Here is a 16,857-nt window from a genome sequence, read left to right as displayed (position 1 = left end):
TCCTCCCACCCACGCCTGCGCACTGTGAAATTCAGAACACAGCGACTCAGATCTGAGCTGATTCAGTTCGTCGGCGGGTGACCGGAGGCAATGGCGTCCGAGCTAGCCACAAGAATGCCACTGATGCAAAAACAGCAGCATCATACACACTGGGCCGATTCGCAGATGGACGGGAGTAAATGTCAGACTGCCTTTTTGACATCACTGCCAGTTCAACATTTACAATCTGATATGTTAAGCCAAATGTCTCACGGATCAGATCGTGCGATGGAACACTGTACAAGCGGCAGTGAATTTGGTTCGGAAAATTCCCACAATTTTGGTGTTTCCTACATGCTTAGCGGTGGATTTCGCTATCAAATCCGGAGGCCCGTGGAATCATGGAAGTTTCTCGAGGTATGTTATCGCGCTAGTTTCTGTCACCGCTGCACGACTAAGTTGGCAGAAACTTACTACCTACTCTCGGTTTTTGCAGTTTTTTTTTCAATTATGACCAGTGAATTGTGGTTTACTTACTGAGAAGCTGGTCCGTTTATGAATTTCCTCTAAACACATGCCTATTGGTTACCTGTAGATTTTTTGCTTCTTGTAGATTATGTAGAGATTGTTGTAGAAGTTTGTAAGTACGGAAATCTGATTGGGGTTTTTTGCTGTGAATTTGACCCGTTTATGAATTTCCCTCGAACGCAAGCCGACAGAACGTACAGGTTGAATCAGTAAATAGAACAGGGGGAACAGGTTATGGGTCCATAAACGTGAGGCTACGGTATGGGTAAAATAGCACAGCTCATTTGGATAAGTGGCCCATTATTCTTCACGATTGTTCCCCTTTATGCCTTTCATACCCCACATACATTCTCGTTCGCACATTTGATGTAGCGATACGATTGGATTTTTTATAGAATAACGGCACAATACATCCATAACCAGTTTATCCGATCGCTCTCTTTTCTGATGTGAATTTTGTACGAAGAGGATCGATTCTCCTTATCTGGTATACGACACCAGCAAGTCGTTGGTCCCAATGAAGCTACCAAAGAAAAACTCACCTAACTGAATCATTTGGCCACTTGGTTGACAGTAGCCAAAGTGGTGGTAGGGTCTCGCTGACCGGGCTGCTGCGTGTGACACCAAGTAAAGCATTTCTGTATTCCTTCTACTGGATTAATCTTTGGCTCGGACCTCTACTTGGAGTGAACACTATGGGACAAACAAACTGGAACAACCGTCAATCACCTAACTATTGACCACCTGAGCTAGGGTAGGGTAGGGTCTGAAGCATCACTGCTCAAAGATTGTACTCGTCTAGATATATGGTCACACGATCTTTGCAAAAAGGTAGTGAGCGATGAATGCAACCCCAGCTGAACACAGACAAGTTGCGCCTGACAAAACGACATGAGCTAGAGACTGTCGGTGTCCCTTTGGCTCATACTGAAAGTGAATATATGTTTAGCACATTAAAATCACGTATGGATGGAGAAGTCGGTTACCCTTAGTCACCTCTACGTTGGAAGCCGTTTGTTCGCAGGAAAATCTTATCTATGATCAGTCAACCACTGTCCAGTTCACTCAGTTTGCATCAGACCGCGTAACTCATCACTTGGACAATACTGAGCAGCTGAGTGAGATATTCACTGATACGTCGAGTATATTTCTGCCTGTCATTTATTTGAAATGACTCTTTCGTTGAACAGAAGGCTGGAGCCAAATTTTGGGTAGTTCAATATGAGGCGGTCGCGCCGTTTAGTGGTATTGTGTTGAGATGAGCTACTGCTTCTCGCTGGGTGCCCATTGGTGGCCCATTGATGACTACCAACCCCCTGCCCGGCGATTTCCTGGCTAATAGGACTTTAATTTTGCAGTTATCACACTGTCGAACTATTCGTCCTTCCGTATGGCCGAGTGCTCTTGACTTTCCTGGGACTGAGTACCGTACCTCTGTGCTGTGTGAATCTGTCTGTACGGGTCTACTGTCACAACAAAAGATAATGTCGTGTTGTGTTATCCAATTGATATCTTAAGCAGATGAATCGTTCTTCAACCGCTTTTCAGTTAGGTGTCATTAAAAGTATTCTCAAACTGTTTAGCCTATGCGCCACTCGTTTTCTAACATTGCCAATCTTTACGCTACCCAAAGGGTTAGTTGATGATGCCTCAAGGTCAGGAGTGCAAGATTCGCAGTTGTGATTATCACTTGTTGATGAAGGATCAGTTGAAGGAAAGCAGGTGAGCTCTCTTTATTGCCGTACCTGGATTGCACCTACGCAGGTGCGAGATAAATACCGGATTCATTGCGATGAAAACTTATTGATTAAAAGACTTGGTGGAGGTTTGCATGATCGGGCCGGGTTTCAGGAAAAGCATAAAAACAGAATAATAAATAATAAGTACGTTGAGTATAAAGGGTCCTTCACTTGTTATCTAAGTCAAACATGTGCGGCAGATGCTTCGAGTTCTCCCATCCATGAAAACACCAACAGAAGTAATGCCCACGGAATCACTAAAGTGCCCGCAGAACACCGAGTCAAATGGAATGAATGGCATATCGCATTAAACCGTCTTGAGACAAAAAACGAAGTGACCACCGTTTAGGTCACCAAGTCTAAGAAGTGAGTAGCCGCAGGGTGACCGATAAAACGAATGTACTGAGGAAATTAATCCACGGTCTCCTTTTGAATAGAACTTGAAAGTTGTCGAAAGAGGCGCGGGATCACAGCAGACTGCTACTGAGGCGAAGGAATGACCTCTGGTGGTCTCGAATCAACTAACAAGCAGGTCAAGGCTTCAGAGATCTACCGGGTTGCATGTTAGTAGTCGATTATTGGGGAACGATGCTAACTGATTTTTTACCACACTGCCTCTCTGAGTCCGACATAACGGCCTGCGTCACGAGATTTTGACCATTTATTTCAGCACCAACCCCCGCTATTCTATCTCTCTGAAATTAGACCGTATTTACCTTAATGAGAAGCGCTTTCTTTTGAAAGGTTACATCACATGAGAGAACCTTATACCATCAGTTCTACTGTAGTCGTTTGTTTCAGTAATAAACAGCTAGTGTGTTTTATCGCAGAGACAACTATGGAGCATCAAGGTTAGCCAATAGCCTTGGGTCCCAATTACCCCAATCTTCTCATTCTTGTTGTGATATCGGAAAGTGTCAATTTAAGAAAAATCGACGCTTACCCGGTATATCAATAGGAGCAGAATGATAAATCTCACGAAACTAAAAGAGGCAAAGCTCTTTGCCTCATCTGAGCGAACATGACAATAAAGACACCAAGAAGATTCACCCGAAGATGTGAAGATAAACAGATTACCTAATGCAGTCTTTTGCAGAAACTAAATGGACCGAGTTTGCGCACACAACAACCAGATCTAGGTCTAAAAAGGCCAGCCGTGATTTACTGGGTCTGGCTTTGTGAAGTCACCAAACTAACCAACCCATTGGTAAGAGAGCGAAATGGCTCAGCGGTTAGAGCACGAATTTACTGATCGGAGCGTCCGTGGTTCGAACCCGACATCTATCTCTCGACTTCCCCTATATAGGCTTGGGCGACCTGGCACTATCCCAGCCCTCGTGCTTCCTTCTGGTGGCATGGCGGTTAGGAACCGAAAGGATGCTACAGCTGAAAGATTGATAAAAAGAGTATGATTTTAGCAAAAGACACATTTGCAAACAAATTCAGTTTTTTGATAGACTCACCTAGAATCCGGCTAAATCTCTCGGTTATTATGTTTTTAAGAGTATGTTGTATCTCCCAAAAACAACAAACGCCATTGACTGAATACTTTCAAAAGTGATTGTCTACAATTTACTTTTTTGGATCTAGATATCGATCGACCCAACTGTGTAGCCATGATTTTTAACTCACAGGTTCGATAAGAGGCATCCTTAGCTTTTAATTCCGTCACAGCGCTACTCTCGTTTCACACCACTTTCTGTTGAGTAAAACGAGTGGTGCTGCGAGGATCGAATTTATACTTCGTTGAGTTCGCGCTGGACATTCCGAATTAGGATTTTGCCCATGTTATTGCTCTCATGATTTGTTGTGTTAACTTCAAACAAGACCATCATGTTTCTGTGCCGCCGTTTTTGGTAAATATCCTTTATGAAAATATACTGCGATATCTCGAATATCGTGCCAACTGAATCATGAGGCACCTTTGTGCAGCACATTCAGCTAGAGGACATCATAAACAAGAGATTTAATTGAGTCTCCCGTGAAAACCAAATTGATTCGCAAATGAGTGTCTTTCTCGATCTCATTGGACCCTTCCTTCCCTTGCACATCATTTAGCCATCAAATCACTCTGCAATTATCGCCTTATGGGATGTACTAATGTCAGTCAGGGTGACAATCTCTTTACAACAAGTGCCTTGCGCACCGACGAAAGATACGAATGAACTGACAAAATGAATAAGCCATGTGTTGGGAAGTATTGTTTTATAGAACAATTCATGCTTCCCTCATTCAGTGAATATCGGTCACTGCCTCCCTACTTTCTGATCAATGTCAGAAATAGGGCTTTTAGACAATTACCAAGTAAAAGATATCACTCAGTGCCAGCGGTGACATACATCAGTATGGGATTAGGAGAGAAAATTGTTCATGAAGAAATAACCTATAACTTTGAATGATCCGCAAAATACCAGACAAATGTCAAAATGCATATGAACTCACTTCTGGCAGGTCAACCTTAAATATGCGTTGTATAAAGAATAGAACACCTGACTTTATTGTAGCAGAGCGATGTTCCACGTTGCCTCATCCTGACTTATCAGTTCATCCACCGTTCATTTTTAACTGGGACACATACGGCACCTTATCCAAGCAGCCTACACAGTACAGGTGAGGTATAGACTTACCTCCACTAGATGTTTCACCAATTAGTCCATGGTGAGAGATCCGACACACTCTGTCGCTAGATACTTTATTTGGGACAGAGTGGAATTTATTTTTCCCTGTTAGTCACATCCGAAACCGAAGTTGCAATGCCTCGTGAGTGGTGTGTTGGTACACTGTAACCATCGGGCCCTTTGTATGCATGCTTTCATTGACGCTTCCTCTCATACAATGGAGGCGCTTATTTTTAAGCATGTTCGCAAGTCACATGCCATCGCGAATGGATTTAAATGACAGCTGTTATTCACAAATTACTTGACCCTTAAATCTTTTCGTTTGACAACGAACAAATCTGGAAGCAACATTCCTCACGGACTGTTCACAATTGACGTCTGCTGATGAGTGCGTTTTCAGTGAACATCGCATTTGTTTTAAGAATCTGAAAATGACAAAATTAATCTGTGTGAATACGGTGGTCCGTTCAACGATCGCTCGCCACAAGCGACCCCACAAACTACACAGTAAATTTTACTTCGAAGATGCTCAGTATATGCGTCGTACTTCGACCTGCATAACCCTGCTTTTGTCGTGGCGACTGTGTGGCGTGTGACGCCCTACGACACGGACACCGCTTTCGAAGCCTGTTCAGATGACGGTACCACAAAAAAGGTTGGCGCTATAGTAAAGCAGGCCTGTTAGAGCGGATAGAGCGATATTAGCTGCAGCTGACTGTTAACCTGGCCAGAGGGCACAATAAAACGGGTTGAGTGCGCGTGTACACAGTAAACACACTAGTGCTGTCAGATCACGCGGACCTCCCCCCATTCAATCTGGTACCATGTTGACCGTCATTATTCTGTGAACATATCAGTCACTTGTCAAATCTCGGCTAAAAAATTGCGGGACACCACAATCTTCCGTTTATCTTCTAGGCTCGTCAACGATGGTAGAATTATTTTTAGGATCCAACGGTACGTAAACTTGATAATGTTATGTTCTAAAATGCGTTAGAATATGCTTTATCACAGTTTTTTTGTTTCTTTGGCTTTCTTCAATGCATTCTCGCACCGCATGACTGCAGAGGGTAAGAATAAGAGTTAATGTATATTTTGCAAACACTCCAGAATGAAAAGTGTTCCCGTCATATGGTTTCGTAAACATCCTTATTAGAAAGCCACTTGACCGTCCTACGCTCAGCACGGTATACATATCGCATACTCGTTGGCCTAGTTCTCTGGGTCGCCCGTCTTTTGTTTTTCGTGCTTTGAACACTGTCTGCGGGCTAAGGCGTTTTAAACTTCCATTCATCTTCGTCTAGAATGACACGCAGTTCGGACCCGTAGCAATGTTAGCAACAAAAATGTACGATCATTTTTGTCCACGGACCATAGCAAGGGCTTGAGGAAGCCAATGTTACATTGTGTTGTTTGTAGAAATAATTCAAAAAAGGTTGTCCTAGCAACCGAGACGTTCGATTACTGCAGCCCAACCCAATACGACGTTCATTACCTTTAGTCTTCCCACGGGATTTTTATCGGTCCAAAATGTTACAGTCCATCACAGGATTTAACTACTGTCCGTTGTGGTTCCTAGTTTGGGTTGAGAATGCCTGTACCAGTCATGCCACGTGTCCCCGTGACCATTCTATTCTGCTGTCATGATGGAACAAAATTTGGGCGGTAGAGTGTGCGTTCCGGTATACTGGCGCCCTCCGAGTTCACTCCACCCATTGGCACGATGTCATGGACACAAACCTTCACCAAATTTATCTTGTCCTCAGGTCGTCGTGCCTAGTTCACATTTTCTCGTTTGCCGAGGACATGCGATTGTCGACAAACGGGGTGTGCGGGGAGGTGGCGGGTCGGCAGAAGTGCGTTCGCGATCACAAACCCCATGTCATACGCTTATCCGAGCACTTATCTTGTACCGAAACAGAAGACAAGCTCTGGCACTGTCCTCTAACATGGAATTAATCGCCATTGTGACCGACCTATGTTGTGCGTCCTCACACGGACGTCTCCCAGTGCAAGTCAAACTCCATTATCCTGCACGAAACTCACCCTGCTTCTCCCGTCCATAATTTACATGCCAACATTGACCGGATATCACGCTCCAGAGTGGAGTCGAACAAAAACAGCTGCCCATACTGTGATGATAGTGAACCCTGAGTGTAGCAGTCTAGTTCTTAATTAGGGAATTTTTTGTTATTTTAGTCGTAAAATTCTGTCCAACATTACCCCAGGTAGATTCAACAGCTCGCTCTTTTGTATTGGTTTGTATTGAAGACTAATTAGCTATGGAACCGCCAGACTTATTTCGCTCGTTCTAACAGTTACATTTTCACTGGTGGAGGAGTGTCGTGCCTTAACTACTGTTTTCCTTTTTTCTACTTGATCGTCAGGCTCGTAAACAAGATGGATCTATTCTCTATCTTTGTCGGATTTGTAATTCAAGCTACAAACACAAGAAGTCATTGAACAAACATTGGAAGGATAAGCACAGTGATATTCCTCATCCTGATGGTGCACCGCCAGACGATGACGAGGATGATGAAGAACCTTCAGATGGGGAAGGACAGACAACTGATCACGGGAGTTCGATTTCAGAGGTGGAGAATGTGGAAAATATTCCTCCAGCCAGTGGTAACTGTCAAGTTACTACAGGGTCGAGTGCATTTTCTGACATAGTGCCAACAACAGTAGTTCTTGCCGGTCGGTCTTTCACTACTGGGTTACGGCGTGCGTCGGCCCCACTCATGAAAGGACCTGGGTCAACGATTCAACCAAAGCGTATGTCTATGGCTCTTGCAAAGCGAAATCCTGCTGATGAGGCGAAGACAACAGCACAGTCAAACAATGCCAACGAAAGGGAGCGCAAAAAGAGGCTAAGACCGGAAGAAACGAACAAGGAGGCAATCGCATTGGGTATGTCATCTTCGCCTTGTAATAGCTCGCCGGTTACGAACGTATCTAAGCGCCGCCCCAGCTGTTTCTATGAGAAGGACTGGTATGGTTCATGTACCAATGAAAAGAGAAGTACCGTGGATTATACAGAAAAACCAGTTCATGTTCGTAGCTTGAATAGTTCGACCAGTACTGTCAGGAGTCCTGACAGAACAATTCAGTTGTCACCAAACCGGGACATGACCTCCAATTCATCCCCGAAAACAAATTCGAATGAACTCAAGCCACTGGACTTATCAATACTAAAGACGACGGACGACCACGAGGTAAACCCTTGTGCAAAGAAATACAACGAACTCTTGCCCCTGAAGAAATCCTCTCCAGATATAAGCTGTTCCTTATTGATAGGTCTGCTTCAGACGNCCCCGAAAACAAATTCGAATGAACTCAAGCCACTGGACTTATCAATACTAAAGACGACGGACGACCACGAGGTAAACCCTTGTACAAAGAAATACAACGAACTCTTTCCCCTGAAGAAATCCTCTCCAGATATAAGCTGTTCCTTATTGATAGGTCTGCTTCAGACGGCACTCAATACTCTGAAATCAGAGACATCAGATTCCGGCGTTGACACTGGTCTCAGGCTCTCACGTACGTCAGCCAGTATGTTATTTGCCATTGGAACACTTCTCGTCGCTCTTGTGGACGAGAAGAAGGACGACATATCTTTCGAGAAGGCGGAGACCACAACTTCCGGTGTTTCAGTGCCAACCCCAGGCAAGTCTGACGACCATCTGGGAGAAGAAGATGCTCGTCGGACTCCCATAAGTTCACAACGAATCTCCGAATGTAATCAGTTCAAACAAGTACTGCCACCAGCACCGCAACATTGTTCACAAAGTTCGGCACTTGAACCACCACAAGTTCCGGAATATGATCAATCTGGTCAACCGAACATTTATCATGCCCGACTGTCCTCACCGGGACAGAAAACAATCCAACAGTCGTACATGGAATCCTGCGAACTCGGAACAACCTTAGTGAGCCATTTAGCCCAAGGATTCGGTTCAGCGCATACACATATTGGCTGCGATACTCAGTCCCCTTACAACGCTCAATGTCGATCGCAGATAGACCACACTATCGTACCCCATGTATCAAATGCTAAAGCGGAGGTCTTACAGAAACCAGTGGTCAACGAAACGAACAAATCGACAAGCTCATCTTATGAGTGTGTTATCAGTTGCCCCGTGTGCAAATTTGATGCCCGATGGTTCAGCGAGTTACGGGCGCATATGGTGAATCATTCGGAACATCGCATGTTCGGTTGCTGTTATTGCCCGTATCGAGCCAAATGGAAGTGGGACGTTGCGAAACACATGCGACGTTGCCCACTTGGGCGACATGTTGCTCATTTGTCCAATGAAGCGCTATTACGCATTGTCAGGTATCATCCGCCACCGGTAGGGAATATACTGTACAATTACTTTCCACAGTACGGTATCCCAGGTGTCGGAGTAGAACATCCACCCACACCTCCGGTACAGCAATATATGGATGAGGTCAGTACTGCGATGCCGACGCTGATCGCTATGGAGCCAACAAACCTATTGTCTGTGACGCCGCCGAATACACTTTATCCATCGTTATCAGTAAACAACAACGATGAGGAATCAAGCATGCCAGGAACATCTCCCGTCAATCCGGAACCACCTGTACTTGGGCGATACGGATCAACACCATCAGGAACACATGACCCAACAGGAAGAGGAGGTACGGATGATCAGGAGTCTGCACAAAGCCCACAAGCGTTAGTCATCGTGGATAACGAGGTCGACTATTCCCCAATGATTCAGACACCCAGAGAAACAGACTCGGATAAATCGGTCTCTATTATGCAAGGCCAAAATCCTGTGGCAAGCCAGACAGACGGGTCCGACAGCACGCGTGCTGTGTCCGCGACAGAGGTGAGCTCTTGTACGTTCAGATAAAAGCTGTGTGGAACTACTAGTTGATGCAACAGTAGGTAGAGGTTATTCTAGTCGCTGCTGCACTTACCCGACCAAGAATCAGACAAGCCGTTTGGTATGTCCATTGCTCGCAGACTCAACTGTGTTATTCTATGTAACTTAGCAGGTTCGTTCATTTCAGTACAAGGGTAGACGTTGATGTCTCGTGTTTGTGCAGTGATGAAGGATGCAATTACATTCAGTGCACAGATGACAGTCAGCGATTATCCATTTGTCTCTCGTAGTGAGTAACAGGGAACACATTTGCCATAGACTGTAAAATGCAAATAAGTGTATTTCGTTAAACAGAATTTTTTCGCCTTGCTTCAAAGCACTGGACGGGTGCCGCGAAGCTTCTAGGTTTCCTCTGTTTGGATCAAGTTGTGCAACTAATACAGTGTGTTACAATGTGCATCATATTTGGAGTGCAGAAATATGAGACATGTTTTCTGGATGAATAATGTCCGTAACTGCGTCATAACGTATGTGACCTGCGTGGACAAAAATAAGTTCAGGTTCGATGACTCTGATGAACTCATGTCCAAATGGCTTGAAGTAAGAAATGAGCTTGGACTGATTGTTCTGCGATGTTTTGAAGCATGACTTTTGCAGATAAAAAACACAGTTCGCACTAACTTCTATGTCAGGACAATAGACGACATACTTCTTCATTCGATTCCAGGTAACTGGCTTGGATCGACGGCACAATGATATACACAGTCAAACTTAGAAGAGTATAGTTGCCGTTTTGTGAACATGGCTTGATCTACTTCCAATCAAGTATAAAATACGAACAATTAAGTCTATGGTCGACCTACGAAGTGGCTTTGTGCGGGTGGTAGTGTCAACGACGCACAGGATAAACCAAACTTTGCTTACAACCAAATGGGGAGCAAGGATTGGAAGTTGAAATACCTGGGTGAGAGTAGTTCTGATCATCTTTTTAGGATGATTCTAACATCCTTTCGTACCATGCGGGCACGATACTTGTGACAAATAAACCTGAGTGAGTCATAGTTCAAAGCTGACAGATTTTTCACTGTGAAAATGGATTCATTCATCGGCATTCTGGATTTCATTATAACGACTGCCAAAGCAATTCAAGGAAGACAGACTGCCTCTGATAGCACTTTGTATGCCCCGTTTTGAACACGATTTCGAATCCATGCGGGAGTGACTGAAATTCTGTTCGGGGCCTAGGTTTGTTTTATTATTTCTGCAATAGTTGCATGAAGTTCAGATCGCTAGGTGCTACTTTGTGTTTTTGTGAGGTTTTCTGTCCTGCATGAGGAATTACTTTGCTACGAAACGTTAGAATAGAAAATTAGTGGTGTATTTTATGCACGATAGTATTACCCTTTGAACAGAGACATTCATTACCTTGAGAACAAAGGTAGCGAGCAAAGCTTGTTTTCTGTGCTCGGTTCTCCTAGCTATTACACCACAAGTCCATTTGATGCTTATTATAAAATGTATACAACAGTTACACGAAGCTCTTGGATACATGTCCATAAAAACAGGGGGAAGAAATACAAGGTCATTTGGTGGCGACACACACAGGCTTATGGAAGAGACTTGTTGGTAGGCCAGGTCAAGTTCAAAAATCACAGAAGCTTCCTCTAGACGCAGAGTTTCGGGTTATGTGGTTGGGTCCCAGTAGTTTGTGACAAATAGTCTGAATCGTATCAGTCGTGTTCGTTTCAGAGACATCCGGTGTATGACTTGGATGACCTGTTCCTTGCCTGTGACGTGAATGGTTTCGGTCAGATGTGATGCAATTACACTGGGGTTGAACTTCTCCCAACTACCACGTGATGGTGTTCGCGCGTTGTCTGGCGAACGTCTTATCGTACGACCAGTGTATGATGGTTCAGCACGATTGGATGAATATATGAATGAGTACACTCCTGAGTTAGCGGTAGAGTTCCTCACTCTGCCCTTCGAGTAGAACCAGCTAATGAGACTAGAAGTAAAATTCGAGAACAGTTTAAGCGTCAAATACAAAATCCGATTTCGTGGACTGGCAATATATCAAAATATTGGTAGCCCGGGTACGTTAACTGATTGCAGATCAGGGGGCTGTTGATCCTTCTACCTTACTTGGTAGTATGCTTACAGACGTTTCGTCATCAGTCGTAGAGACATTATCAGTGCGTGGTTGGGTGCTTTGGAAGTCTGTTTTACTGGTATTATCATCAGCAAATATGAAGATGTTTTCTGCGTAGATGCCATACAGTGTGAGCTGCCTAACTATTCCGTATGAATACTGGATTCCACGTGAACGTACCTACTGAGAAGGAATTCAAAGGCCGACTCAGCGCAACCCACCTTTCTGTCTATAAATGCTAACATTGCAACTGAGTGGAAACTGTTGGTACAAAGTAGTGGTAATTCTTCATGGTCTTGGAATAGTTTTGCCAGTATACATGTCACTGTTGTCAGTTGAGTCGCAAACATGATCTATTGCCTACATGCGTGGTACGTTAGTACCTAGGGTGATGATGTCAATATAGAACATGTGATGTTTAGCGATCCGTACTGTGTTAAACGAACTCAAGAGGAACATTTAAACTTTGCGCCGACCTATCCTTGTTGGTTCTAACAGCAGGACGACCACTCGTCCAAAACACGGTAGGAGAATAAAAAGGGAAAGATAAACCTGATAGAGAGGCCTATAGACGGGATGTCGGTGTGCCGCGTGGACGAATGCACTCATAAGTAATGGAATCAGTTCTTCCTCATTGTTTACGGCGACACAATAAGTTGTCATTTGCGTAACTTAAGGTTTGTCCGGGAAGACGTCATCAATACTACCAATGTAGGCTGATTTATCTACAAAAATGACTCAGGGACCTCCAGCTGGCCAGTCTTCTGCGAATGATGGAATAAAATCTTCAAAAATCACTTGGAACTGTGACTATGTTTGGAACATGGACAACAAAGTTACTCAAACTGACCTCGGTTCTTCCTCATTCAGCCCTTGGGAAAGCGCTGACTCAGACAGCACCTCATAATTTTTCTTGGTAGATAGCTTTTGACGCGGTAATTTGAAAGGTGTGGTAGAATCGCTGGCTTCACCGATGCGGTTGATGAGCATAGGCAGGGGTTAAGTCAAGGACATAGGGCAAAGTAAGAAGATGAGAGAAAAATATGGTTTTAGACCGGAAAAGGTACTCAGTTTGCAAAAGTCTTCAGCATCCGTTGTCCAAAATGAGTCGAGCATGCACCAGACAGATGAGCATCAGGGACCTAAATCGGACTAAAATCATATGGTAACCGTTGCGATAAGTATACATCGAAATATGCCTGCAAAGTAAAATAAAAGCAAATGGCAGCGAGAAGTAATCACTAGCTAAACCTCTTCTTGTGCTTTAATCCTTCGACAGCGAGGCCAGTGCAAACGCGTTCATTAACCATAAGTTATATGCCAGTCCCTTCGGCGGTTTTCTGACTTCACAGAGGTCTTTAATCCACTGGTGTCTTAAAATTTACACTGAATCGGTTTAAGCTATGAATCTTGATTTTTCAAGCCAAACGGTGCCCCAGTCGCAGAACGGTTGCGCGGGTGACATCAAACTGTTCAACTACGGGATGCTGTCGAGACAAGTCTCTTCACACCAGCAATTAGAACTATAGACTAAAAGATAAAACCTTCATTTATTAAAAAGACAGAGTAAATACAGTTGCAGTCAATGACAGTTTTGACGAATCTGCATTCCAAGTAACATGAATTGTCAAGTGAAATTAGGGCCACGCTTATACAATAGCATCATGCATTTCCATTTTGTAGATTCCATAAAATTGTTGCTCGAGTAGACTCTCACTAGGAAGTCTGGAAGATGCTTGAAATTCATATACGTAGTGTATACGTCATCGCCTCTGAATGAAAACATCATCTAGCTTTTTACATTTCCGTGTTGTAGGTCACAACCTCGTCTGGTTTGGTGTTTCGTCTCCGTAGATGCTCCCACTGCACTTTCCACTGTGCTGACGAACAAGAATTCCGCACTCACATGCAATATCATCATGATTCGGCGATACCCCACCGAAACACTTCTCAGTAAAAATCTCTCCTCTATCAAGTGACCAGAGATGCATTCCTTCATTACTATGACCAAGACGACGAACGTGACCTTGTATGAAATTATTTTTCCTACTGTTTATCTTTTGACCAAGTTTAATATCCTCATCCGTTTTGTTGGTTTCATTCCTTCAAACGAAGCTGTACGAGTTATTAAGTTAGTTAGTTGATTCGTAGATCAGATTTGTTATACGAATGGTCTTTCGGGCGAGCCTTTCAACAAAGCTGTTGGTGATACCCGTGGAAGATGAGAGGATGCAATCTAGTCGGATGATCATATTGAAACATTTTGAAGGCCTTATATTTATTAAAGTTGGAGTCTGAGATAACTGTCAAATACGACATCGGTCCCCATAAGATCCCCTGACTGCACGGTTTTCAACAAATCTCTCCGTTTTATCAGAGGTGACATAATTGGTTTATTGTTGGACAGTAAGTTGTGAATAAAGGGCTGGTGAACAAAATGAGCACCCCACTCTATCAGTAAGAAACTCGGTTAAAAGCGCACCGACAAATGCATCTCCACTGGACAATATTCATATACTCTTTATAATACGGAGACACATAATTGTTGGGAGCTTATTTATCAGTAAGTTGAAAGAACCACCTTTTCAAGCACACCGGAAGGGTATTGAAAACATGCCGACTTGACACTTGCACTCTGCCTGCCACCTGAAATTTCCGTTGCTCAACACTAGAATGCAAGCCTGATTGACTCAACGTAGACTCACCAGCCTGTTATCTTGATGGAAAATGAATTTCTGTCAACTTCAGTGAAATTGCGTATCGGATGACCGTATGGTTAGATTTTGGAATCGTAATCAAAGTTTCGTCCTGAAAGTGAGGTCAACTTATGGTGAAAAATAGAGTAGAAATGTACAGCCGTTTCATACCTGTTGGGAACCATCCGTAGCGCAAATCTCACCAACACTTAATCCTGCTAAGTCCCTCGACATCTCGGTTAAGGTTTGAAAATGACACCGTTCGGCCACGAGTGGCCGATCAGCTGATTAACCTAGACAAAAATGGCATCATTAGTCCTTCAACCACAGGATCCATATCACCTGGCCACATGCTTTGACTGGCTCCAAGATCGATGACTGCTCAGATGCAAGTTTTGCCTTGGGATACTATTCTTCCTGTGAGCTACTTATGGGTTGAAGGTAGTGTGATGAGATTCGGTAGTTTTCAACTGAGATCTCATCCTGTAAGTGGAGCCAGTCTATACTGAAGAGCCGAGGGGTACTGTACAGTTATTTCATCTTTGTTGGGAATCATCAGCAGCACGCATCTCACGAAACTCCGGGACGTCTCGAATTTGTGACCCCTCGACAATTAGTTTGAACACGACCTTTCGGCCACGGGTGGCTGGTCACAATTAGACAGGACTTAGTGGCACTCATGCATGCATTCATATTTTGATTGCCCTCTAGAATGACCGTTTTTCAGATAGAAAACTCATGTGATCTATGGGGTTTTTCCTCTTTTATGGAATTCAACTTACAGTTTAGTGGTAGTAAATGGAGATGAGTAAGTTGTAATCGAGATTTCACCTTGAAAGCTTCACTGGTCAAGTTACTGGGTGGCACTGATGGATGTGATCTGTGCATTCCATGTCTGTTCGCTGGTACCATGTGGGAATCAAATTCACTGTCGCTAAACCATGTTCTGCTAAGCATTTTGGTGCTGTGTATTCACGCACCCTAACCTTGCAGCTTTGCTCTTCTACCATCCGTTCGCATATAGCACGAACAGCACACTCGCCTACGCCACAAAGATTGCCTCCGATGGTCCACACATTTGAATTTTTCCTACACAGGCACAGGGTTATAATATACGGAGTAGAAAAGTGGAGGGTAATCCCAAGTGAATATGCTTTTATGAAATTCAGCAAGACTGACAAAGCGTTCTTGCCCTCTACCAGAAATATAAGGTGATTCACGCTAGCTTCCGCATTGCACCACAACTCTAAACTATCAACGGAATCTATCATCGCCTCAGAAAAATAGAGGAAAACTGAAGTCGGTCGTCTGGAGTGTTTCCTCTGGCAGACGCCTCCCAAGCCTAATCGCTATTTATTAAAAAAGGATCACAATGAAGAACCGCATTGGGAACATTCACCTATCTCATAGAGTAACACCAAACGCCAACAAACATGTGGTACCCGAGCTAGATAAATGGTGTTGGTCTGAAGTTTAAATTACCGTTAGATTCTTCAGGTTCCTGGAATAGACAATATCCATAGACAAGGAAGGGTGCACTGATCTCAGGTGGGTAGTAAGGTGTAGGAGTGCAAGCCTTTTTTATAACGGAAATGTCTCCAACCCGGATAAGTAGTACCGTCCAAAGAACTCCTAGGAGACTGCGCGCTGTTAGTTTTCAGTCAAGCGCCCATTCGTGATGGTTGCGGTAACTTCCCGCTTTGTTTTGCGCAGTGTTCATTACCCAGTCGAATTATTGGGTGGGACGGATGAAGTTTATTTAAGTTCACTGAGCCCCTGCCCATCTTTTCATGTCGCTTGAAGCGGATCCCGCTCGGTTCTGGTTTAACCGACCAGTGGACCGCCTGACTTCGTACTGCTGAATTTGGTGTGATCGGCTTTCCTGCCGCTCGTTTCGTAGGAACTGGAACCAGGCCACAAGTCTATCAGGAGTTTTGGTCACCTACTAGCTCGGCCTTTGCAATATGGTAGGCAGAGCATTGGTGTGTAGGATCCGGTGCGCTTAGAGGCTAAGAGTGGCTGATGGGGCTGGTCACTACAACCATAGACCCGTCAATTCTGACGCCGAGTATTCTGATGCGTGTCCATATCACATATAAAGAGTTTTCCAGGAAAGAAACCATGCTCTGACTCAAATCATTACTTCGTTCACCTAATCCAAAATTTAGCTAAGGCCAACGTACGGCTTAGCTAGATAGCCTGGTTAACCAACGGAAATGATTCACTCTTATTGGCTTTGGGCATGTGATTGAATCCTGTGCTTTCACAGCGTCCTCAGACATGCTGAAC

The 16,857-nt window shown here is 44.1% G+C and overlaps 1 protein-coding gene across 1 annotated transcript; it reads left to right on the top strand.

Moving 5' to 3' along the window:
* Positions 1–81: 81 nt before the first annotated feature.
* On the top strand, positions 82–9,723 carry T265_13382 (hypothetical protein; the record flags this gene model as incomplete). Its single annotated transcript, XM_009168651.1, has 2 exons — positions 82–396; positions 7,252–9,723. Coding segments are annotated over 2 exons (2,778 nt in total), but the record flags the coding sequence as incomplete, so codon positions are not given.
* Between the last annotated feature and the right edge of the window lie 7,134 nt (positions 9,724–16,857).

This window comes from Opisthorchis viverrini, assembly GCF_000715545.1.
Source record: "Opisthorchis viverrini unplaced genomic scaffold opera_v5_62, whole genome shotgun sequence".
NCBI lineage: Eukaryota > Metazoa > Platyhelminthes > Trematoda > Opisthorchiida > Opisthorchiidae > Opisthorchis > Opisthorchis viverrini.
This window is presented reverse-complemented; position numbering and strand designations above follow the sequence as displayed.